The 24514-nt window shown below is 63.7% G+C and overlaps 1 protein-coding gene across 3 annotated transcripts; it reads right to left on the minus strand.

The window, feature by feature from the left end:
* Positions 1-49: 49 nt before the first annotated feature.
* On the minus strand, positions 50-22647 carry NHSL3 (NHS like 3). Of its 3 annotated transcripts, none has more exons than XM_061480362.1 (7): positions 22425-22647; positions 5977-6132; positions 5480-5535; positions 4339-4456; positions 3856-3972; positions 912-3755; positions 50-754 (listed from the first exon to the last, which is right to left on the minus strand). In XM_061480362.1, the coding sequence occupies exons 1-7, from the start codon at positions 22618-22620 to the stop codon at positions 732-734; spliced, it is 3510 nt and encodes a 1169-aa protein (XP_061336346.1). In that variant the 5' UTR covers positions 22621-22647; the 3' UTR covers positions 50-731. The 3 variants fall into 3 exon arrangements, with proteins under 3 accessions (XP_061336346.1, XP_061336348.1, XP_061336349.1); XM_061480364.1 differs by lacking the exon at positions 22425-22647 and adding an exon at positions 15432-15764; XM_061480365.1 differs by lacking the exon at positions 22425-22647 and adding an exon at positions 7461-7864.
* Positions 22648-24514: the final 1867 nt, after the last annotated feature.

The following is a 24514-nucleotide window of genomic DNA, read 5'->3' on the forward strand; positions in this document are numbered from 1 at the left end:
GTGTGGTGAGGCCGTGACCAGAAGCCAGGAAGCACAGGAGGCAGGAAGCTTCGCTCATCAGTTTTACCAGTCAGGTACAGAGCTCTGAGCAGGCGCTCGGCAGCAGGTTGGTTGGGTTTGGTTTGGTTTGGTTTGGTTGGGTTGTTTGGTGTTTTTTACAATCAAAGAAATCAAAACATGACCCGAGCTTACAGAAACAGAAAGCGAGGCTCTACCCTGGGGCCCGAAGGGGATCCCCCTCCACCCTGCAGCCAGTGATCAGTGCTGGCCAAGAGCCTTTCCATCAGGGCCCTGGTCCCTTCCCAACCAGCGCCTCCGTCCCATCCTGCTGCTCCTGCCCGTGTCCCTCAATCACTGCCGTGGCCGAAGCCTTCCCATTCCCTCGTCCAAAGTGCTTCAGTTCCTCGCTGGCCGGGAGCAGAGCGGCTCCAGCATCTTCGGCCCCTGTGCTCCTGTCTCTGCTCCAAGCGGCAGTGGCAGGGAAGGAGGTGCTGGCTCCGGGCACGGGCCTCGAGTCCAGTAAAAAAACGAAAGCAAAGTAAAGCTGTAGTACTTAGGAAAGTGAAACCAACACCATTTTTGCATAAATATCATCAAGGCCGTGGAGGCTAAGGCTGTTTGCTTCCTGTATTAAGTTAGGTGACAGTTCCACACTCATCCATTGACCTGCCCAGGTCCCTGAGAGATTTGGATTCCTGTCCACGGGGGCACCAGTCCTGCGGCTCCATCCTTCAGGCTGTCTTTCCCCGTCCATCTGCAAGGCAGGAGGGAAGAGCCCATCAGCCACCCTGAGCTCCCTGCCCCGAGCCTGGCCCCGTGCTTCCCAGTGCCTCCCCAACGCAGCCCAGGCTCAGCATCCTGAGCTCAACAGCAGCATCACCCCATGGTGGGGCTGAACTGGGCCCACGTACCTTGTGTTGGGAGGTGCTGAGCCGGTGGCTCCGTGCTGCTCCTGCCCTCCGTCCCCGCGGCCGCCGTCCCCACCGGCTCGCTCTTAGTCCTGCTCTCATCCGCCGGCACCCCCTTGGCCTTCCCATCCGGCACAGGGGATCCCAGTGCCTCTGCCCCCAGCGCCTTTGGGCTCAGCGGGGAAGGAGCCGGCCCTGGACCCAGCGACGGTTTCTTGGCTACCGGAGGGGGGATCTTGCCAGGTTTTCGGTGGGCTTGAGCCTTGCCGGGGCCCTGCGGAGCTGCACCCGGAGCTGCCGAGCGCTGCCCCGAGAAATTCATCAGCTCGGCCACCAAGTTCCTCTTGAGGTCAGCCTGCGCCTCGGGGGACGAGGCCGTCTCCAGCACCAGCTTCTTGGAGCTCTTGGCGAAGATGAAGCTGGCGGTGGAGGCTGGCGACTTGTGCCTGGGGGAGAGCTGCCCATCGCCGGCGGGGCCCTCGGGTCCCTGCGGCGCCGCTCGGCTGCTCGGCGGCTTCTCCGCGGCCTCCCCGGCGGCCAAAGCAGCAGCCTTGAGGTGCACGGCGTGATGGAGCTGGCTCGAAGGCACCGCGGCTGCGGCAGGAGGGGGCTGCCGCGTGGACAGAGCCCGGCGGACGGGCTTCTGCGGTGCCGGCCGCTCCTCGGTGCCGGTGGTTGGCTCCACGCTCACGGAGCGCAGCCGCACCATCTGCAGCAGCGAGGGCGTCACGATGGGCAGGCTGGCGTCCTCCTTGGCCACGGGGCTGCTCTTGCTCCGCGGCACCGGCTCCTTCTTGGTGTCTGCCCGCAGGCCGTTGGCCACCTTCTTAAGGGGCAGCAGAGCCGGAGCTGAGGGCACGGGGAGAGGTGGTGGCGGTGGCACCGTGGCCTCAGGAGGGGACACGGCAGGCGGCTGCGACGCTGCGGCCGTCGGGGTTTGCTGCTGGCTGCGTGAGGAGGAGGAGGAGGAGGAGGAAGCAGCCTCCAGGCTCGGTGCCGCTTTCTGCCCGGACACCGCAGCGGTCGCCACGTCGGGGAGGCTGCAGAAACAGGCTTCATCCGGAGGGGGGAAGTCTGCCATGGACAGGTCGTGCTCCTCAGGAGCCGGCGGTGGTGGCGGGGGCCAGGCAGTGTCAGTGGGGGCCTCGCTGCTGGCCGGGGGGGGCTCCTCTGCCTTCTTTGCCGGTGGCGGAGGTGGGTGGTAGGCAGGCGGCGGTGATGGCGGCGGAGACTTGGTGCTGGGCTTGGCTGAGGGCTCCGGGCGGGCAGCGCTGGGCACCGGTGGGTCCGGTGAGGGCAACTGAGAGCCAGCGCCGGCCGTGGGCTGCTGGGGCTTGGTGGGTGGTGGCGAGAAGGGAGCGGGCACCTTGGGGTGAGGAGGGATGATGAACCGGTCCGAGCGGCACGGCAGCGCCTCGGGGGGAGCCGGGTCCGAGGCTGAGGAGGAGATGGAGGTGAGGGATGAGGACACGGAGAGCGCAGGTGACTGCAGGGAGCAGACCCGGTCTGGTTTCTGTGGCTGAGCCCTGCCCGGGGACACAGACGGGGGTCCCAGCCCCTTGGTGGGCAGCGTGGGGGTCCCGCTCTGGCTGGAGTAGCCGCTGGAGGGGGACATGGTGCGGTCAGAGCCATCGGGGCAGCTCCACTTGGGCTGAGCCTGCGGCTCCCTCAGCACCACCGTCACCCCGGGGCTGCCCCGCGACGCCTCGGGGGAGCTGGCACCAGCCAGGCTCTCGGAGCGGAGGCTGCTGGTCTCGCTCAGCGACGATGGGGAGAAGACCTCATCCTCGGCTGCAGGGCTGAAGGGTTCGGGGCGCGGGGACCAGGGCGCGCTGCTCTCCCGCTGCGACCGCCGGTCAGGCTTGGGGGGCAACCCCAGCACCTTGGGCTCCCCGTCGGCCGCCTGGTGCAGCGAGAAGGTCCTGCGAGGTGGGGCTGGGGGCTTCTTCATCTTCCTGAGGGACACGCTGCGGGTGGAGGAGCGCTCGCTGGCCAGGCTGCCCGTGTCCGAGCCCTCCGCCTGGCTGCTTGTGCTATAGGCAGGGGATGCCCGGCCACTGCTCCCCGCCACCACCAAGAGCCTGGGGGCTGCGGGCACGGGGCCGGCGTTGGGCTTGGAGCAGGAGCTGGCGAAGCTGGCGGAGCTGTAGATGCTGACTTGGTCGGTGTCGGAGCGAGCGGCAGCATCCGCCTGGCTGCGTGGCCCTGCCTCGGGCTGCCGGTGCTCGGAGCCCCCCTGGGAGGAGATGGTGGAGCTGTTGGACACGATGGTCTCCGTGGACTGCGAGTGGCTCCAGTTGTCGCTGGAGGAGGAGTGCTCGCGGCTGCGCTCCGAGAAGCGGGCGAGGGAGCGCACCGAGGCCGGGCTGGAGGACACCAGGCTGCAGCGGCTCAGCGTCCGCACGCTGCTGCGCGTCAGGGCCACCACGTCCACCATGGGCGGCAGGATGGCGTTGGGGATGATCTTGGACATGTAGGTGCCTTGGGGCGAGATGGACATGACAGGGCTCAGCAGCTCCGGAGGGCTGGCGTTGGTGGTCATGCCCGGCACGGCCAGAGACTTCGGCCTCACCATCGGTGACAGCTTGGCCGCTGTCTTCCTCCCCAGCAATGTGTCGTCGTAGTAAACGCGGTTGATGTGCTTCTGCAGCGCCGCGTCTGCCTCCTCCAAGGCTCCCAGGCAGACGCGGGCTCCCCCGGGAACAGGCTCCAGCTTCCCGTCAATGGTGGGGATGCGGACGGCGTCGCCGGAGACCTGCCCCCCGTTCAGCAGGGGCTGTGCTGCTCGGCTGCCCCCGTGCCCATCAGCCTCCGTGCACCCTTTGGCTTCCCGGCTGTTCCTGAGACCTGGGAGCAGGGAGAGATGAACCCAGTGTGAACCCAAGGCAAACAGAGCCTGGGCAAGGAGACCAGACCCTAAAAATCCCCTCTTACCCTTGACACTTACCCAGCTCCTTCTGGACATGCTGGGGGATGCCCAGCACCGTCGTCCTCCTCTCCTTCCTCTTCTTGCCAGCCCTCTCCGAGGATTTGGGAAAGGAATCATGCGGGCGGAAGGTGGAACCTGTGAGAGGCATGAGGAGGGTCCAGGCCAGGGCATTCCCAGTGTCCCCAGCACCCCTCCATTGCCAGAGATGCTCAAGCACCCGGAGCAGCCCGGAGAGGCACCAGCAGCTGCCAAGCAGCCACACAGAGGAGCCGCAGCAGGGAGGAGGCAGCGTCTCTGTGTCCGTCTGTCCCCCTCGCCCAGCCCTAACGCTCTGACTCAGCCCCAGTTATTCTCCTCTCTTCAAGGGCCCCCAGATCCCTGCTCTGGCTCACGGCCACGACAAAGCAGAGCCCGGTTTTCCAGCCATGCACCCCAGACCCCATCGCACCCTCTTGGCTTGTGCCCCCCCCCCGAGCTCCCCGGCCCCCCCCACGCGGGTACCTTTCCGCTGGATCATCTCGGAGCGGATGGAGAGGGCATCCTCGGAGGTGCTGTCCATGGCGCTGGAGGCCGCCCGGCTCCGCAAGGACGCGCTGTCATCCTCCGAGGATGTGCAGGACTGCGGGCAGGGAGCGGGCTGAGGCGCTGGGGACGGAGCGGCCCCGACCCCCGCCAGGCCCCTTCTCTGCCTCAAACGGACTCCGCAGCCCAGACAAAAGCTTCTCCGAGGGCCAAGGGCTGAGTCAGCCGCGCCGGCATCCAGAGTCCTCCCACCAGGAGCGGGGCCGGGACCGGCCCCAGGGACCCCGCACACGGCCCCGCAGCCCCATGGAGAGCTGGGAACCTCGCAGCCACACCAAGCTGACAACAGCCCCATGGCATCCTCTGTGCCCCAGAGCTGGGGGGCTGCGATGTGGGGGGACAGGGACAGGCAGGCAGCGGCACCCCTTGAGCACAGCCCCGCCATGGGCAGAGCCTTCCGTGTCCCCCCATCCTTCCAAAGCACGGGCGGAGGTTGGGATGGGACACAGCAGGGTGACTCACCACCCAGCCCCTCCACCCTGAGCTCTCCAAGGGCTCTGCCCGCCCCGGAGCTCCCCATTCCCACCTTCCAAGGGGTTAATGGGGCCGAGGGCCAGCGGGTTTGAGCAAACACGGGCAGGGAGGTGCTGGCAACGGGGTCAGAGCCCCGGGAAGCAGCAAAGCAGAGCCCAGCACAGCCAAGAGAGGGGGAGCTTCTCCTCGTCAGCAGCCAGGGAGGGGCCCAGCCACCGGGATGGACACAGATAATGGTTCCCATTGCGCTGCCCCATCACCGCAGCTTCCTCAGGGCTGCCAGCAGCACCAGTGGGGTGCGAGGGGGGGACAGAGGGATGAGGGTCCTGGGGCACAGCCCCAGAAGGCAGGGCAGGACATGTGGAGGTTGAGGACAGGGATGGTGAAGTGGTTTGGGATAACATGAAGACACACACGGCCCCTTCGTGCCATGCAAGCCCCCCCAGCCATGGTCCTGCAGATGGGGCTGGTTCCCCATCTGCCCCCACACACACCCATGGGGGACAGAGGAGCCACCCTGTGTCCCCTCACCCCCAGGGCACCGCAGAGCGCCGTGGGGCAGAGCCGGCTCCTCATCAGGGCTCACCTGGAGGCTGTTGGTGTCCCCGTGGTCCCAGGCACTTTTGGTCTGCTTCTGCTTCTCTGCGGAGGGAAGGCAGGGGCTGAATCCCTGCGGGAGAGCCCCGGGAGCCACCAGCCAGGGACAGGGCTCCCAGCTCCGGCAGTGCTGCCCCACACTGGACTCTGGTCAGCCCCATGGCACCGCCCATGCGGCCCAGCCAGCCAGGAGCCGGTGCTGTGTCCTCCACCGTGTCCCCGTGCCACCCCCAGCGCTATCCATTAGGTTGGCTTTAAGGAAGGAATTCCTCCCTGTGAGGGTGCTGAGGCGCTGGCGCAGGGTGCCCAGAGAAGCTGTGGCTGCCCCATCCCTGGCAGTGTTCAAGGCCAGGTTGGACACAGGGGCTTGGAGCAAGCTGCTCCGGTGGAAGGGGTCCCTGCCCGTGGCAGGGGTTGGAGCTGGAGGAGCTTTAAGGTCCCTTCAACCCAAACCAGGCTGGGATTCTGGGATTCTATGGCACCTACCCTGGTGCTGCAAACATTTCAGTCCCTGCTGGGCCTGGTTGTGCAGCTCCTCGAGGTGCGGGGGCCGCGTGGTGGGGAAGAAGACGTTGTCGGGACATCCCTCGCCCGCCGTGTACTGCACGCTGAGCCGCTTCTCCGCCTCGCCCTTGGCAGCGCCTGCAGACACAGAGGGGTCAGCGCGGCTGGGGAGGCACAGGCACCGCACCCCAAGCATGGGAGGCAGCCCCATCATGCTGGGGGCTGACAGCCAGCCCGGGGGAACGTTATCCTGCTCAGATCCCAAACGCCGTGTGGGAAATCACCTCCCAAGGCTCAGCCCAACCGGTCAATGCGCCGGAGCCGGGCTGGCTCCACAGGGATTTCTCCCCACTGGCTGGAGCAGGGCTGGGGCACGGCAGCATCCTCCTCCCCAGCACCTTTGTGGCAGTGAGTTTAGGGGGTGCTGTGGGCAGCTGAGCAGAGAAGGGGCAGCGCAGGGGGATGAAACAAGGATGGAAGTACGGTGGCCTTCCCTTTGGAGGGTTACATCATCCCCAGGCTTTGCAAGACAAGAGCAGAGACTCACCCTGTGCCCAGGCAGGCTCTGCACAGACCAGGGAAACTGAGACCCCAGAGGACCCAAATCCTCCCTCTGAGCCCCCTTGGGTGCTGAAGCTCCCGTATGCCACACCAGGGCTGGCACAGGGCTACCCATGCCTCATCTCGTAGCCCCCTTCCTGCAAACCAGCACCCGGGGGTGCCCACGACAGGCTCCGGGTGCTTGCTGGGGGCTGCTCTTGGCATTGCCCAGCCCTGCCTGCCCCTGCCTGCTGTGAAGCCTCAGACTTCCTGCCTGGAAACCCCTCAATTTCAGGCTGAGGAAGGGGCAGGACGAGCACAGGGAAGCGCTGGGGCTGGCGGCAGCACCCCGGGGACACAGGCACCTGCTGCTCAGCATCCCCAGCACCACGCACCCATCCCTTGCGTCCCCGTGGCCCTCATCCCCTCCCGGCCAGGCACTAAGGTGGCTGCGCTCTGGCACACAAAGGAGCAGGCCCTGAACAATGGAGCCGGCGCTCTCGGTGCCGCGCCATGCCGGCCTCTGCTTCCCCAGCATCCCGGCATGGCGAGTGGACAAGGAGCACGGCCAGGCTGGGAGCGCAGGTGGTGGCACAGGGCAGCCCCGTGCTGGTGCTGGGTCCTGAGGGGACACAAGGTACCCCCCCACACCCACCCCCATCACATTCCTCTTCCCCTCAGCCCTTTTCTCTCCCAATTTCAGCAGCCCCTCGCCCAACATCTTTCCCACACACACACCCCGCACGCTCGGAGCCGCCTTCCGGCGAGTGGAGCGCAGTGATTTACTCCATTAACTTGCCAGGGGATGATGCTGGGGCTGAGGTGACCTTCCCTGCTCATCCCCCTGGGATGCCAGGACCAGGGGGTCCTGGAGACCGGGGGTTGTGTAAGGACAAGGCGCTTCTCCCTCCCTCCCGCTCACTCACCCTTCTTCTTGAAGAAAGCCAGAAGCGAGGAGAGGTTCCTGCCCATGAAAACCACCATGGTGGGCCGGGGAGGAGGGCTGGGGCTCTGCCTATTGTGCCGGGGCGGCTCTGGCCCAGCCGTGTGCCAGCGAGGCGGATGCCAGCGGCTCCACGCTCCCGCTCCCCGGCCTCATCCGCACGGCACGAGGATGCTCAGCGGGCAAAGAGGCTCCGGCGCAGCCGCCCGGTGCGGGGAGAAGCCCGACCCGGGGAGGGGACAACCCCGGCTGCGCCCACCCTGCTCCGGGAGGAGAGCGGGGCTCCTCCTCTGGCCTCCCCGTCACCCCCAGGCTCCCGCCCCCTCCCCTGCACGGCACAGCCCACAGCACTCGGTTCCACGGGCTCAGGGCCAGCATTTCCCCAACTCCCCCCTCTTTTACCCTCAGGGCCCCTCAGGACCCTCCTCACTTGCTCCCCACTGGGCACAGCATCCCTGCAAACCTGCTTCCACAACAGTGCAGCCAAGCGGGAAGAGCTGGGAGGCTTCTCCTCCGGTGAGCACCAGCCCTTGGGATATGGCACAGCAGAGCCAATGGTGCTGGCATTCCCCTGGCATTCCTGCTCCTCATTCATCCCCAGGGCACCCCAGGACATGGCACCCACCGCAGCCCCTCAGCCCTGCCAGGGAGAGCCCCGACCCTGGCACGGCTCAGCCCATGGCAGGGGGCCACGAGCTGTCATGGGGCATTGGTCCTTAGGGACAGGGCAACCAGCACGGCTCTGTCACGGTCACGAGCTGGCAGCACGGTGGGAGAACAAGGTCTCTTAGACCAGTCTAACCAGTAGGCACAGGGCACGTGAAGGCAGGGGCAGAAGTACCAGTGACCAGGCGCTGGCACGGCCCGTGGCACTGAGGACACAGGAGGTGCTGCGTGCTCCCGGGGTGGCTGCAGGCAGGCTCCCTGCAGCACCAGTGCCCCAGCAGAAGGGGATCTGCCCTGTCCATCAGCCCCAGGTCCCTCAGGGAGCTCCATCCCTCCCATCTACAGGCATTTTGCCCCAGAAGGTGAAGAGCTCCCAGTGTTGAACCAGCAGCAGGGAGGTCCTGGTGCCAGCCATGCCAACCTGTCAAACCCTCCTTCTCCTGCCCACCAGCTCCCCATGGGCCGTGCCCAGGTTTGCTGCAGCAAGACAGAGGTTGGGTTGCATTCAGAGCAGCATCACCCAAAGCAGAGTACGAGGGTCCCACCAGACCCCAAGCATTGAATGCGCAGCCCAAGGACAGTTTAACCTTGCCAAGGGCACCTCTGTGTCCTTGGCTGGGCAGATCCTGGCTTAGCAAGGATTTCTGTGTCTGATGCCCCTAACATCAAACACAAGCATTGCCCTGCAGCCCCTGCTATGGGTAACCCAGCACTGGGGCAGGATGGGCTCACCCAGAAGGTGCCGGCAGCCACAGGCAGCCGCTTCCCAGCCGTTTGCACAGCACAAGTGGAAAAGGGATATAATGAAAGGGCTGAGGATGCACAAAGCGGGCAGCCACGTGCTGCCCTCTCCTCTCTGGGCTGCCCGTCATGAGCCCTGTGAGGGCCTCAGGCAAACACAGCCAAGAGCCATCACACACCACTCCCATCTCCAGCCCTCTGGGATCCACCTCTGCATGGATGGAGCTGAACCTGGGATCTCCCTACAGAGCCTCCCATGGGTGAAGGGGGACAGTCCCTGCTGTGCTCCTGGTCCAGGATCCAGGTCTGCTGTTGGATGCTGCTGTAAGGACATTCCCAGTGCCAGCAGACAGCCCCTGTTCTGCCTCCCTGTACGGGCCCCATCACCTGCAAGGACCCAGAGGGCCTCAGGAGCGTCCCTTGCTGACACAGACGCGTCCCTCTCCTGTGTGCCACCTCTGTGGCTTGGGGCAGGAGGAGCTCGGCATCGTTCTGCAATGCCCAAAGGATAATCCGGGCAGGGCACAACGGCCACCACCCAACCGGGGCCAGAGCAGAGCCTGGCCATTGGAGGAGCATCATGATGAGGGCTGGAGCATGGTGGTACGTGAAGAGCAGCCTCCGCTTCCCCTCCGCTCCTCAACCTTCACTATCGCATCCTCCTTGCCTCATGTGTCAACAGAGAAACCTGCTGCAAAGGGGATGGGGAAAGGAAGGAAAAGCCAGGAGGGAGAGAGGCCTGATCCTGCGGCACAGGCTGAGGATCCCGGTGGGCTGAGGAAGCCACCGGTGCTGGTAGCAACACACCCGGATGGAGCTGGTGCCCCGTCCCTTGTGCATTCCTTGTGCCGTGCCCTGGATCGCCCCGTCCCCTCCAGGCTCAGCAGCACTGATCTGACACACGTGTCTCATACCCACACGGCAGCAGGATCCTCCTGGAGAACCAGCTGGAGGTCCCTCAGGGCCGGGCACCATCTCAAGGATGCTCTCCCTGACTCAGAGCTGGTATCTGCTGCTATCAGTGCCAGCAATGGTCCAGAGGGAGCAAAGCATCCCCACAGCAAGGCAAACTGATAGCAAGGAACAGGGAATGCCAGGGAACCCACCACATTAGGGTGAGAATGGGAACGGCTGCCCAAGGGGAGGACCAGAGCTGAGACCGCAAAGGAACACGACTGGGGCCATACAGCCCTGGGCCAGGGACGATGCAAGAAGAGTATGGTGCTGGTCCAGCTCCCTCCCGGACCTCGCTTAGCCCTGATGCTGCTCTTCACTTGGGCAGAGCCAGAGGAGACAATCCTGGCTCCCGTCCCCCTCCCCGCCAGGCCTGTGCCTCCTGCAAGCAGCAGGTTTGGCCAGACCCAGCTGCAAGCATCCACCTCTGCCTGCACGGCACTGCCTCGACTTGTCTGCTCCCCGCGCAGCGGCGGGTCCTGCGGCAGGAGGCAGGGAACAGGCAGCAGCTCCCGGCCTGCCCCTTCCACCACTGACTCACCGGGGAGGAATGGGGAGGAGTGGGAGCAGGCAGGGGGGTGGGAAAGGGGCTGTGAGGTCCCCAGGGGGAGGAAGGGGAAGGACCCTGCCTGCTGTGCCCTGCTCGGTGGGATGCAGACCTTGCCTCCCGTGCTGCAGAGAGCAGTGGGAAGGCAGCAAGAACACCCCCTGCCTCATGGGGTTGATGCTCTCCCACCACTCTGGGGCTCCTTCCCACCACGCTGCTCCCAGGCGTGCACCAGGCTTGGGGACTGCTCTGCTCCCCATCCTGAAAGGGAGCAAAGCGCTGGTTGCCTGCAGATGCCATAGGTAACACTAATGGGGTGCATCATGAGCTTCCAGCCCCAAGAGACAGCAATCAGCATGGGGGCCCTGCTGCTCTGTGCCAGCATCCAGCCCCCCTGTTCCAACATTCAGCCCTTCTGCTCCAGCACCAGCCCCTCTTCCCCTCCCCTTACAGCCAGTGATGGTGCAGGCAGCCCTGCAGGGATATCTCCCTGGAATATCAAGAGTGATGACAGCTCTTTATGAGCCCAAGCGTGCCCCTCTTTCCCTGGGCCCATCAGCTGTGCTCAGGCAGCCCCATGATCCCAGGTGGGACCTGGCACCCGCTTGGGCTGCCCTGCCCTGCTCTGTGCCCCAACCTTCAGCTGCTGAGGGGCTGTGACAACCACCCTGGCCACCTTTGTTCCCTCTGCATAGGATCCGTGCCCCGGGACACGCCGCGGGACCGTGCTCTCTGCAGGCAGGATAAGAGCACATTAATGTTTATCATGGCTGTGGCCACGCAGCCCCCACTGCGAGCCCGGGGGCTGCTCCTTGCCTTTGGCCTCGCATGGGGGCTGCTGCTTCAGCCAAGAAAACAGCTCCACAAAGCAAATAAACCCAACCCGGTGCGTGCTGCTGGCTCGATGCTCCAACCCGATCCCACGCAGAGGCTGAAGTCAAACTCATTTCAAATAGGAAAACAAACTTGGGGCAGTTTTCTTCCTCTAAGCCCCGGTGCAGAAAGCATCACCCCGGTGAGCCAGCGGGCCATGGCGAAGGATGAAGGCTCAGAGGAGAACCATTGCCCAGCCACGGCTGCTGTCCGGGCAGGACACAGGGGTTGTGCAACTCGGCCCTGACCTCGCTGCTGCCCTGCACATGCCCCACAGGCAGCACATGCGGTGACACGCAGCGTCTCCTGCTCCGTGAGTTAGCATGGAGCCAGGGCGAGGGTCTGGCAGCAGCCCATGGCGGGGTCCCAGCCCCGGGCAGGGAGGCAGGACCACCACGACGCCGGATTGCGCCTCATCCCAGCCCCTGTTCCAGCCCAGAGGAGCCTCTGTCCAAGTCCAACCACATCCCCACCCCACGCTCGTCCCCTCCCCGGAGAAGCCACCAAACAGGTTTGAAGGTAAATAACAGCCTTCCCCGGCCAGGAGCCGGATCCAGGCGGGATGGGCCCAGGTGGGGAGCGCAGGGTGGGAGAGGGCGGCGGGCAGAGCCTCGGAAGCAACACAGGGCCAGGATGGCAGCGCCGGCGGCACGCAGGGATGGGGACACACACCTGGCACCTCCTCCTCCTTCCAAAGTCCACGGCTTTATCACAGCTTCCCTTTCCCTCCGTGTCCTCTCCTCCACCTCCCATGCAGGCGGCTCCCTGCCGCATCCCCACGGCGCGTGCCATCATGCCTGGCGTGTTTGCCGGTACCCGGGTGCTCTGTAAGCGTGCCTGTCGCAGCAGGTACTTGGCTCCACGCAGGAGCAAATCCAAGAGACGGATTAGGGACAAGACCTTGCAGGTTTTTCCATGCAGGGATCCACCGTCCTGCGAGCAGCTCCCAACCCCACTCCTGCCTACAGGTATCTGGCTCAGCAGCGCTGGTAGGAAGCAGTGAGGAGCCAGCCGTCTTCCACCAGGGATTGAGATGGACATGCTGATGTGGGATCAGGGGAGGAGATGGGACAGAGGCTCTCAGATGGGGCTGGAACTGCCACCAAACTGGAGGAGGGGGATAACCAACAGCACAACAGCAGGTCCCATCCCTGCCTCTTGGTGACGGGGCGCCTGCCAAGTGGGCACGGCATGGCATGTCAGAGCCGAGCGCTGGAGGCAGCTTCCTGCCTGGGACATCCATGGATCATGGAATCAGAGTGGTTTGGGTTGGAAGAGACCTTAAAGCTCATCCAGTTCCAACCCCTGCCACGGGCAGGGACACCTTCCACTAGAGCAGCTTGCTCCAAGCCCTGTGTCCAACCTGGCCTTGAACACTGCCAGGGATGGGGCAGCCACAGCTTCTCTGGGCACCCTGTGCCAGCGCCTCAGCACCCTCACAGGGAAGAACTTCCTTATCTCCAACCTGAACTTCCCCTGTTTCAGTTTGAACCCATCACCCCTTGTCCTATCGCTACAGTCCCTGATGTACAGCCCCTCTCTGGCATCCTCACCTCCTCCCGTGCTCCAGGACCGGGAAGGGGCACCGGGAAGGGCTTGGCCACCGGCGTGCTGGAGAACCGCCTGTGTAAATCCCGGCTCATCCCATGCCGGGCGGGCCCCTGCCCTTATCTGCTCCGGGGCTGTTTACGGAGCCGGCCCAGCATGGGTCTGGCACAAAGAGCGGCCGCGAAGCTGGAAGACGCCCAGAGCCGCTCAGCCCACCCTGGAGCTGCTGCTGGGAGCCTCATGGCCATGGGTCACCCCTTGACCCGCACTGCGTGTGCCTGCAGCCTGCCCCGGCACCCATCCATCGGGACATGTCGGCAGCAGCCACATCCCCATGGACTCGGCGGGCGCAGCCTGGTTGGGTGCCACGTTCTTTCACCCTGACTCAGCCGGGCCCGGCGGGGCCATCCCGATAAGGAGGTGATAAGAGGCTTTGCTCTCCCTGGTGCTCAAGGACCTTCCCCAGCAGCTCCTGCTGTGGATGATCCCAGGGAAGGAGAAGCAGGGGATGCACCCCAGAGCAAGCCGGGCTCTGCTCCGGCACAGGGATGTGGGTTTGGCACTGATGAAGCACAGTGGGGACACCCAGGCAGGGCACAGGTTGCAGGCAGCTGCCTGCAGCAGGTAGAGCCACCCCGGCAGCCCTCAGCCATGCTCTTGCCTGGCCAACCCTGTCCCTGGGACCGCTGCTGTGATCCTTCAGCATCAAAACATGCCCAACACCACCCTGCACATGGTGAAGGCACAAAGGCAGCTGCTGGTGCCTGCCCAGGCCTGACCTGCCAGCAATGGGCACGATGGGACCGAACCAGTGCTCCCAAAGCAACCAGGGATGCAGAGATGAGAACTGGGGGATGCTGGCCCAGTTGCCCACCAGCTGCAATTAGCTTCTGACCCAAACTCCAGCAGCACCCATGGTCTGTGGGCAGGGCAGGGGCGAGATGAGAGCAACAGCAGGGTCCCGTGGTTGGGTGCTGGGCACCCTGCCCCCAGCCGGTGATCCCGCTGCGCCCTCCGAAATGCTGAACCGACACAATGCAAATTCTTTGGCTTTGTGGCCACTGCACGGTTGCCATGGAGCTGCTGCAGAGAACAAACACAACTCGACCCATGTTTTCTCAGGACCTTCCACCCCATGGCCTTTGCCTTGCAGGGTCTGTCCCCCGGCTCTATGGCACGGTCCCATATGACACAGGGCATCCTTTCCCTGGGCATCTCCCGGCCAGCCCTGGAGAAGGGCAGCAGTGGCAGCCCCACAGTCCCAGTTCAGGGACTGGCAAAGGGACACCCAAGCCTGGTGGGGAACGGAGAGATCTGGACAGGTACAGCACAAGGGAAGAGCTGCACCAGGGATGCTCACAAGCCACCTCGCCCAGGGAGGCGGCTCACCCCATCGCCTGCATCGCTGCAGGTCAGGGCAGAGCCAGGGAAGAGCAGGAACCCAGCTATAACGTGATGGCACCAAGCCCTTCCTGCACGGAGACCACAGCCAGAGGATGACTTTGGTGGAGGTGAGGTGGACAGTGAGGAGCCTGCGGTGAAGGAGATGCCGTCCTTGCACAGCTACAAGCCGCTGGGGACTCGTGCCTCAGTTTCCCCAGGCACCGAGTGGGTGCTTACGAGCCTGAGCCCCTCCAGGTTCTCCCCATCCCGGCCCCCCCAAGCCTGTGGGGGGTTGGCTCCAACCCTGTTTTCCCTGAGGACGGCTCAGGTCAGCTCACCTGGGCTGTAAAGACCGAGGAAAACAGGAGGGATGGCGGGGCCGGGGGTCACACAGGGCTGGCAGAGAAAACCATCCCCTCTCGGCCTCACTAATCCCACTCCCACCGACCCCAGACTCTGCTCCTGTGCCCATCAAGTCCCTTCCTTGATTCAGGCCAGGCTGGGGTGTGGGGACAATTTAACAACATCGGCAGGGAAATCAGCCACCGTGGGATGGGGATGAGGTTTCTGCAAGAGACCTTTGCTGCCTGCACTGCTCTGCTCCAGAGGAGGAACCATGGAGGAAGATCACCAGGACCAGACACCCTGCAGGGCTGGTGATTCCATATGTGGGTCTAGACCGGTGCAGGACCCTTTCCCCCACCCCTATTCCTCACAGACAAGATTTTTCCCTGCCCCGTGTCTCCTCCTGGGCTTTTCAGCTGCATCCATTGAGCAGGAGCATAAAGCAGCAGCGCACGGACAGGCAGATGCACGCAGAGTGAGGGGGGCACTTGTGCAGGACGGATACGGGGAGGGGGGAGCATCCCGGTGCTCCCTACAAGCATTCCCAAACCCACTGCTCCCCAGGCACGGCGAGGGGAGCCAAGGCACGGCGAGGAAGGTGACGCCGCAGCCCCGAGTCCCGGCTCGGAAAACCAAACTGGGAACTAAACCTCAGCGGGTGACCGCGTCCTGACAGCGCAGGCGAGCCCATGGCTGGTGCCCCGCACACCGACACAGCCCCTGCGTGCAGCCAGGCTCAATCCCCGGGGCCGGAGGGGCTGACCCTGTGCTGGGTGAGAGCGAAGCCTCCAGCGCAGCCCCACGCCGCGGTGCGGACACCAGAGGGCAATGAACGCTCCCGTGGAAGGCACGGGGCCGGGACCCGTCCCCACGCAGCCCCCTCCCCATGGCTCCTACCTGCGCCCGGCTTCCCGGCGCGGCCGAAGAGCCAGGAGGAGCCGGCCCTGGCGCCCGCTGGGCTCCTCTTGCGGTGCGCGTTGCCCATGAGCGGCTCTCGCCCTCCACCGGAGCCGGTGGAGGAGGCCGAGGTGTTACATGGCGGGGCCCCGGCGTGGCCCGGGCGGCCGCGGCACGCAGCGGCGCTCAGCCGCCGGCTCCCATCCCTCCTGCTCGCGGAGCTCGGCTCCCGCAGGCGGCGGTGCCGGAGCCAATGGCACAGGCAGAGAGGAGGGGCCTGCCCGAATCATCCATCCCTCGGATCCCACAGCACCCTCCCAGCACCATCCCTCCGCAAGGGTGCCACGGCCACGGCGAGCGGGTGAAGGGAGATCAGTCCCCAAACGTCCCCGAACGTCGGCACAACCGGACCCGGCACCCGCCTCCATCCCCGCTCCCACCTCCCTGGAGTTTGCCACGCTCCACCGAGCCGCCACCATTTGAGTCTGTCCCTGAGCGCAGCTCCAACAGCAGAAACCACAGCCCCGCTCCTGGGTCTGCAGTGTCCCAGCCCCATGGGGACACCCCGGCCAAGCCCAGCACGGCAAAGGCTAGAACAGGGTTCCCAAGGCGCCTGAAGACCCGGGCTGGGTGAAGCCGCTGCGCAACCTCCGGGCGAGCACCCACATGCCCGAAGGTGGATGTTAATTTAACCCCCGCCACCCTCTCCATGGTCACTGGAACAAGTCACATAACTGGGGGACCCCCATGGACATCCGCGCCCAGATCAGCTCATGGTGCTGGCACCTCCAACCCTGCTGCTCCAGACCCCGCTCCTGCCGAATGGGGTTTTCCAGCAGTGAGCGGCCAGGGGAAGAGCAGCTCAGAGCACGGGCAGCGCTGCCCCAGCCCTGCACGGACAAGCCCGAAACACGGGCACGAGCCTGTTCCCTCCTGAGCCCAGCTTTCCCTCGGGATTCCTAATGAGAACACGAAACGCTGCGAGGGCAGGGAGGGGGCAGCCAGGGAGGGGGCAGCTCCTGCTGGCAATGTTTTCTGTTCTGGAGGTGATTCATCAAAGGCCGGGATAAAGAGGAAGGAGGGCGCTGCGGGAAAGGCACAAAACCGGGGCATGAAAACCAGGAGTAAAGCGGAAAGCTCAAGCGGCCGCTTTGTGCTGACCTTCCGAGGCGATGGGCTGAGAATTCAGGCTCCTTCTCCCCACTGGAAATATTGATGGTTCCGTTTCCCACCAGCTTGGCTTGCTGCCCCAAAGGCACAGCAGAGACCACCCTGTGCCACCGACAGGGCCTGTCCCCAGGCATTGCTGCTCTGTCTGCAGTGGGAGCTGTTAAGGGAATGGGGGATTCAGTGGAAAACTATCCCCCGTTTCCCATTATTGGCTGTACCCAGTTCAAGGGGCAGCTTTTCCGTCTTGGGGCAGCCAGGATTAAACACGATCATGGTCACAAGTGCAATGAGAGGTCTCTGCCCACCGATGGGGGAAGATGATTCAGATCAACAAAGGGCACCTCCAGCCTGGAACAGGGCTTCCTCCCACTGCCCAGCACCTCCCTGGGACATCCATCCCCTTGCAGCAGCTCAGAAGCAGGGTGCAGAGGCCCCCCCATGCCATGCAGTCCCCTCCCTGGTGACACAGGAGGCTCCTCTGCAGCCACACTTTCCCAGCGGAGCCCTTTAAGTTCTCTCTCTGCGAGGAAAGGAGAGGCTGGAGCCTGCGACTGCCCCAGATACAGCGAGACACTTCCCAAAACAGACGCCCACCGCTCCAGCACCTGCCTCGGGAATGCTGGCAGCACCGGCACCAGAGCTTCACCGCCCCCAGCCGCAGCCTCGGATGCACCGAGGGGGCTCCAGGCAGGAGCTGAGCCCCAAGAGCCCAGCAAAGCCCACGTGTGCCATAAATACCCGAGTGGCTCCTCTGAGCTGGAACAATTCCAATGGGGTAGCTCAGAGACACGTGGAAACCTGGCTCCTGCTCCCCCCCCCTGGGGCCCGTGGCTCAGTCCTGGTGGCTGGAAGCAGCTCCAGCATCCCCACAGACCGGCATCACTGCCTGGGGACACAAACCCCTCAGAAACCCATGGATAGGCTGCACTGCCCCTGGCTGCTCTCATCCCTCCTCCCAGAGCTGGGGTTAAACCACAGCGCCCAGAAATCCACTGGGAAAACCTGGCAGGGGAAGGGAAGCATCTGCAGCTTCCCCGGCATGCGATTCCCAGCACAGCAGACACGCTACAACCCCCAGTTGTGGAATGCCTGGTGGGAAGTGGGGGCAAGGGATGCTGCCTCCAGGCACAGTCCCTTCTCCAGAACCCTCCAGCTGTATTCACTGAGAGCACTCTGATAACAGCACGGAGCAGGGGTGAAACTGCTCACGAGATAGATACAGATCTCATCATCATCATCCCAGCGTGACTGCCACAGGCACAGCTGATGTCCCACAGTCACACGCTCCCTCCCTCAGGCCAGCCCACACCAGGCTGGCACGGACCCCTCTGTGCCGGCCCAGGGGAACGATTCCTTCCCTCCTGGTGTTTTCTCCATCATTCCCAGTGTTTCCTAACCCTGACGCCGTCGCCAAGCAAACACAGAGCAGGAGCTGAGATGCCTGAATGAGAAAGGAATTCAGCCCTTGCTCCCTTCAAGGGGAAGTAAAGCTCAGCGAGGCAAAGGTAACAGAAAAACCCCACTTGAGATCCCCAATCATTAACAGAAATACATAACCAGGAGGGTTTCAGACGATTTCCTGCTCCAGCCGGAGCGTGGGTCGATGACAGCCCCGGCTCCAGCCTGCAGGAGCTCGGCTCCCTGCTCTGGATGAGGCGCTTTGAATCCCTGCACAGCAGCAGCCATGGGGACCAGCCCAGGGCTCCGGCTCCTGCTTGGCAGGGAAATGCTTTTTCACTTCGTGCTTGCCCAGCTCTTCACCTTCCAGCAGCTTATGTTCCATCGCTGCCGGAGCGCAAGTCAATGATGATATTGTCTTATGAAAGAAGAGCTTCCTCCTAAAGGGAAATATGACTCCGGCGAAATAGTTTTATCGGATCTTATGGAACGTTATTCGCAAGGGTAATTCTTCCAGTTGTCTCCAGGTGGAATAGCTGTGGTTGCAGACACACCTCTCTTTGTTCACAGCAGGGCCGCTCGCCACGGCCAGGCCAGGCAGGGCATTCCTGCTGCTCACATCTTCTGAAGCGTCACTCTTTGCCTTGTGCACGTTAACAGATCCATTCCCACACACGCATGGGAATGACGCTGGGAGCGGGAGCAGCAGGGCTCGGGACTGAACCACACAGCCCAGGACTGAACCACACAGCCCAGGACTGAACCACACAGCCCAGGACTGAACCACACAGCCCACGTTTGCACCAAAGCAAGCACCACGCAGCAGCAGGGGATGGAGGAAACCGAGTGCCCGGTGAGATTTCACATCTCTTCTTATCAGACCAACACACAGGGACGGCCCCCACACTGCCTCCAGCACCGCACAGCATTGAGCCCAGCGCCACCAGCCCAGCCACTGCCACCCCACCACACACACAGCAAAGCTACCTCGTGCCGTGTACGAGCACTTGCTGATGTTATAAAGCAGCTGGGCCCATGGAGAGCTTTATTTTTAACCCCACGGTATGTGTGTGTCCATGGCAGTCAGGAAATCTCTTGCTGCTGGACGAATCTGGCATCAGAAAGGGAAAGAAAAGGCTCCAACCCTAATTTAATCCTTCTGGAACATCAATTCCTTCACTTCATCAGGGGGTTACGAGGAATGTTCTGTGAATTGAGACTGTTGCGAAACCGGGATAAAGCAGCAGCCAAATCCAGCCTAAACCCAGGGGCAGGTGGCAGGACTCAGGAGCAGGCTCGCGGTGGCGGTGCCACCGGGGTTAAGAGGCTGCCTTCACCACAGAGGAGAAGGAAAAGCTTTCAGCTTCCTGGCTCCCAGCAAGGAAAACCCAGGAGCAAAGCGGGGCCCAAGCACCCCAATTCCTTGCTCCGCATTGGACCCTTGGCACAGCCCAGCTGCAATCCCCGCCTCGGTCCCCATCCCAGGGGTTAACGGCTCCTCTGCCTCCAAAGGTTATTGTGGAAATAAACAGAGGGGAATGGCGAGGTGCTGGGATACCACGGGGATGGATGGGGTCATTGGGTGCTGGGCTGTGTACAGGTGAAACAGCCCGGCACTGGTGGCACCCTGGCAGCTGCTGCATGCTCCAGGATGCAGCCCTGCAGTTCACAGCAGCAATTACCCTGCAGCAGAGTTTCACTGGCCTGAAAGGGGGATGCTGAGCCAATGGGGCCCGTTTGCACAAACAAGGCAGAGCATCCAGCTGGGAAATGGGAGAGGACTCAGCTTCCAGCCCCAAAGCTGCTGCTGTTCCCTACGGGAGAGGGAGCCTGGAACTGCCCACAAGCAGGATTACTGTGCTGTGCCTTTCCTCTACACAGCTCAGCTGTTTGAGCAGCCAGAGATAGGATCTCCGATTAGATGGACCCATGGGATTCATCCAAAGTGGAAACGCTTTCATCCTCCTGCTCCCACGGTTTCAGTGCTGAGCAATTCCAACCTCACCAACACCCAGGTCATGAACGAGCAGATGCCCAGGCTGAGACCTGCTCCTAACCTATGTCTCCCTAGGACAGCTTCTCTCCTTCCCTCCCCATCCTGAGCATCCTGTGCAGTCCCTTCCCACAACCAGGATGTAACAGGCATGGTCAGATGTGTCCTGTCCCCACTCCACAACCAAAGCCACCTGCAGGAACAGCAGAGTGATGAGGAGCTGATGGGCCATGGCCTGATCCAAAGCACCCCCAGCACTGTGCACACCCAGGGGGAAGGCACCCGGAGCCACGGGGACCTGCTGAAGCTCTGCCATTCCACAGCTCCCAGCTGATATTTGGAACAATTCCCATCTGGGGCAGGGCACATCCAAGCTGCTTCCCCACCCTGCACCATGGAGCAAGCTGATGCCAGCACAGCCAAAAGCACAGTCTGGAGGGAAGGGAAGGGTCCGGCAGCCCTGGGCTGGGCCATGGCACTGCACAGCCCCTGCATCACCAGCCTGGACCACGGGCAGGTGATGGGGCAGCCCTCCCGGATGCAGGGATCCAATTGAGCAGGCTGTGCTGGTGATGCCCCATCCCTGGCAGTGTTCAGGGCCAGGCTGGACAGAGCCTTGAGCGACACGGTCTAACGTGAGGCATCTCTCCCTATGGCAGGGGGTTGGAACTGGACGATCTTAAGGTCCTTTCCAACTCAAACCATTCTATGGTTCCATGTGAGGGATGTTGTGGCGAGCAGGCTGGAGGTCCCCGAGCAGTGACTCCGCATTTCAGCTGGTGATGTTATGGCTTTATGGGGGAGGAAAAAAGGGAAAGGAAAAGGCTGGCAGCGCTGCTGGAGGCGTTTCTGCGCCGCAAGAGGAACATCACATGCTCCAGCACATCTCTTTTACTGCTCAGGTTTCAGCGCTGGGCCGTGGCAGCGGCGTCCATGCGTGATGGGCCAGGAGGCGGCACCGGCAGCATCCGATGGAGCGGCTCAAGCAGAGAGCTCAGCCTCTTCCCAAGAGCCTTCCGCGTCTCCACAGCCACTCCTTTCCTATCGCAGAGCTCCGGGTGCTTTTCCAAGCAGTGAACGTGCCTGCGTGCGGCCCTGGGTGCCTGGGAATTCACCCCCTGGGGCAAAGTGAGGCAGAAAGTCCCAGGCAACGGCGGCCTTTGGGTGCCGCAGGAGCAGCCTCTCCCCTGGCATGACCGCGGTGATGTCCCTGCGGGGAGGGCAGTGGAGGCACCCCGATGGCACAGGGAGGGGACAGGCTGAGCACCGCTCCCGTGCACGGGGTGACACCTCCACCTCGCCAGGACACCGACGACTGCACAGCAAGCACCAAGGAGAAGAGCATGACCAGGCACGCCAGCACCCAGCCACCACTGAAGGCCCCATGTCACGGGCTGAGCCCATAGATCCCTGGAACACAGCCCCGGGGGAGCAAAGAGGAAAGGCCACCCACAGCACCTTGCGCTGGTCAAGGCAGCAGGGATGCGGCTGGGCTATGGAGCAGCACCCCACAGACTGGCTGGGGTGAGGCCATATCTAGGGCAGGAAGGGCCACACCTGGAGCACGCAAACACCCTTCCCAGGAGGAGGAGGAGGAGGAGGCAGCGTCTGGCGTCCCTCCAGGTTTCCCTCAGCCCCAGTGACCTTCTGACTCAGCGGGGAGAGAACCTACCCAGTGAACCGGCACCAGCCCTCGGGGCCGGGGCGAGATTGCACCAGGGAATGCTGGATCCCGCCTGCTACTGCTGCTGCTGCTGCAGCCACCGTGGCCACAGAGCCCCCATGGCCACCACCCCCGGTTCAGACACTTCTGCTGCCACCACGGCCAGCGCCTCCATCACAGCCAGCACCACTGACCCTCCTTGGACACCACCGTGACCACGCTTTGGTCACCACCTCGACTCCCCTTCAGCCACCACTGTGCTCTCCCTTCGGCCACCTCCATGGCCAGAACCTCCACCCCTTCTCAGCCACCACTGAGACCTCCCTTTGGTCACCACCCCTTGGCTTCTACTGCATCCTCTCCTTGCTCACCTCGACGGCCACCTTGAGCTCTCCTTGGCCACCTCCATGGCCACCACCGTGACTCCCCTTGGGCCACTCCTCAACCCCCTCCCCGACACCTCCTTGACCACCTCCACGGCCCCCACCCCAAAACCTTCTTGCCCACTTCCATGGGCCCACTCTGACCCCTCCGTGGACACTTCTGTGGCCACTCCTTGGCCACCCCCATCCACGTCCCTGCCCTGACCCTCCTCACCTACCCCAATGCCTTCACCCCAACCCTTTCATGGTCCCCAACCCGACTCCTCCTCAACCACCTCCTTGGACCCCACCACGCCGCCTCCTTACCCACCACCATGGTCACCACCATGGCCCCTCCGTGCCCACCACCACCACCACCACCACCACGTCCCCTCCTCGCCCCTCACCTCTCCCGTCCGCCGCCCCCGGGGAGCCGCCGCTCTTCCTCCTCCTCCGCCGCCCGCGGAGCCAGCTCAGTGCCCGGCGCAGGGAGCCCGTCCGGGCCTTCCGCCGCTGCGGGGCAGCCTCCGCCGCTGCCGCTGCTCCGCCGCCGCGCTCCGGGTCCCGCTCTCCGCCCTCCGCAGGTGCAGCCCCGGCGGACATGGCCGCGGCGGGCAGCGCCCCGCACCGCCCCGCACCGCCGGCAGCCGCTGCCCATAGGGCCGGGCCCGCCCGGCTCCCGCTGCAGCCCCGGCCCCGCTCCGGGCTCCCGCCGAGCGCCCGGCGCAGAAGGAAAGTTTCTGCGGGGCGGGGCGGTGCGGGAAGCTCCGCCCGCACCGGGGCCCGGCCCCCCCCCCCCCCCCCCCCCCTCCCCTCCCGCAGGTGGCCCCGGTGGCGGGGGACGCGCGCAGGGACCCAGGGCACCGGCACCGGGTGAACCCCACCTCGGTGTGCGCACACCCCACACCCCCACACCCCCCCCCCGAGGGACCGTGCGGGGGCAACCGGGGGCTGCTCCCACCCTTTGGGATACCCAATTCCCGTCCCTCCGATCCTGAGCATCAGCGGGGAGAACCGGAGCAAAGCAGTGAGTGCGGGACTGGAGCAAGGAACCACAGCATCGTCATCCCTGGAGCCGTGGCCTGTGGGTCCCGGGGTCCCGCAGTACCATGGCTGTGTCCATCCCCATCCTCAGGAGAGGACCTGGAGCTGGTGGCCATGTCCTGCCCTTGTACTGAGGTCCCCACAGCCACCACCATCCCTTACCTGACAGGCCCAAGGGTGACCTTTACCAATGGCAGCGCCCAGGAGAACACTGTTCCCAAAGAGCACCCGATCTGGGTGGTACCTGGGGCCGCATGAAACACCCCATGCCACGCTGCTCCAGTGCTGCAAAGGGATGATGACATGTGAGGCGTCCCTGCCTATGGCAGGGGCTTGGAACTGGATGATCTTAAGGTCCTTTGAACCCAAACCATTCTGTGATTCCATGATTCTGTGATCCAGCTGCAAGAGGAATACAGGATGCACTGGGCTGGAGTGGCAACGCATCCCGGCAGTGAGCAGGCTGGCGGCAGGACACGGGGACATGGGGCTGGCAAGGAAACAAGTGGATCCTGCTGCATTTCCGTGCTCCCAGCTCAGCCACGTTTGGGTCCCTGGATGTGTTTCCTGATGTGGAAAGCTGCATCGCTGTGTTCAAGCCGCATCCTTCCCGGAGGCTCGCGAGGGCCTGGCCGCGGGCCCAGAGGAGGATGCCAACCGTTGGAAATGACTGGAAGAGTTTATAAAGCGAGCAGCCTGTCCATCCCACCAGCTTCCCAGCCTTTCCGTCTCCCGTGGGATTCAGGGGCTGTGCAAACCTGAGTGCTGCTGCTGCTTAGTGGTGCTGTGATCAGGGATGGGGACGCAGCACCCAACCTGGGGTGATGCCTGCAAGGGGCTGGGGCTCACCACTCTTTTGTGTCTTTGCTTCCCGTTCCCCTCCTTCATCCCCTCGAATAACGACTGGAGACCTCAGTGAGTGCTGAAACAGTTGGGAAGCAATTTCCTAGCACCCTCTTGTCCCCCCATGATCCCAGGGGAATGGCTCCTTCCCAGAGTGTGGGCTGGGTATGAGGTGAACTGCACTGGGGAAAAGCTGATCCCTAACGAGGTGGTTGTGTTGACTTCCCACCGCTGGCTCTGACCGACCTCCAAGTCATCAGCTTCCAGAAAAAGATCCTTTTTCACATCCTACCAAGGCAGAGAGGTGGGGGCTGCCCCAAGAGCCCCCCGTGCCTGATCCCTGGGAGGTCACATCCCAAACATCACCTAAGGGTGCCAGAACGCCTCAGCCACCGGCTGTGGCATTGCACGCTTCAGCTCCTACCCTTTGCACTGGGGCAGCAGCAGCACGGTGCAGCCGGGGAGGGCTCTCGCTCGTCCTCTGCCCCATTCCCTGCCCCTCGCTGGGCAGCGGCACTGATGGCAGCTCTCTCATTACTCATTAACACCTCCATCACTTGCAGGCAGCCGGGACAAGGTCCTCTGAGCCCCATGGGTGCTGCTTCCCACC

This window comes from Pezoporus flaviventris, unplaced genomic scaffold (assembly GCF_033815535.1).
Source record: "Pezoporus flaviventris isolate CSIRO_AGI_PZ_B2104156 unplaced genomic scaffold, CSIRO_AGI_Pfla_v1 ptg000176l, whole genome shotgun sequence".
Taxonomy (NCBI): Eukaryota; Metazoa; Chordata; class Aves; order Psittaciformes; family Psittacidae; genus Pezoporus; species Pezoporus flaviventris.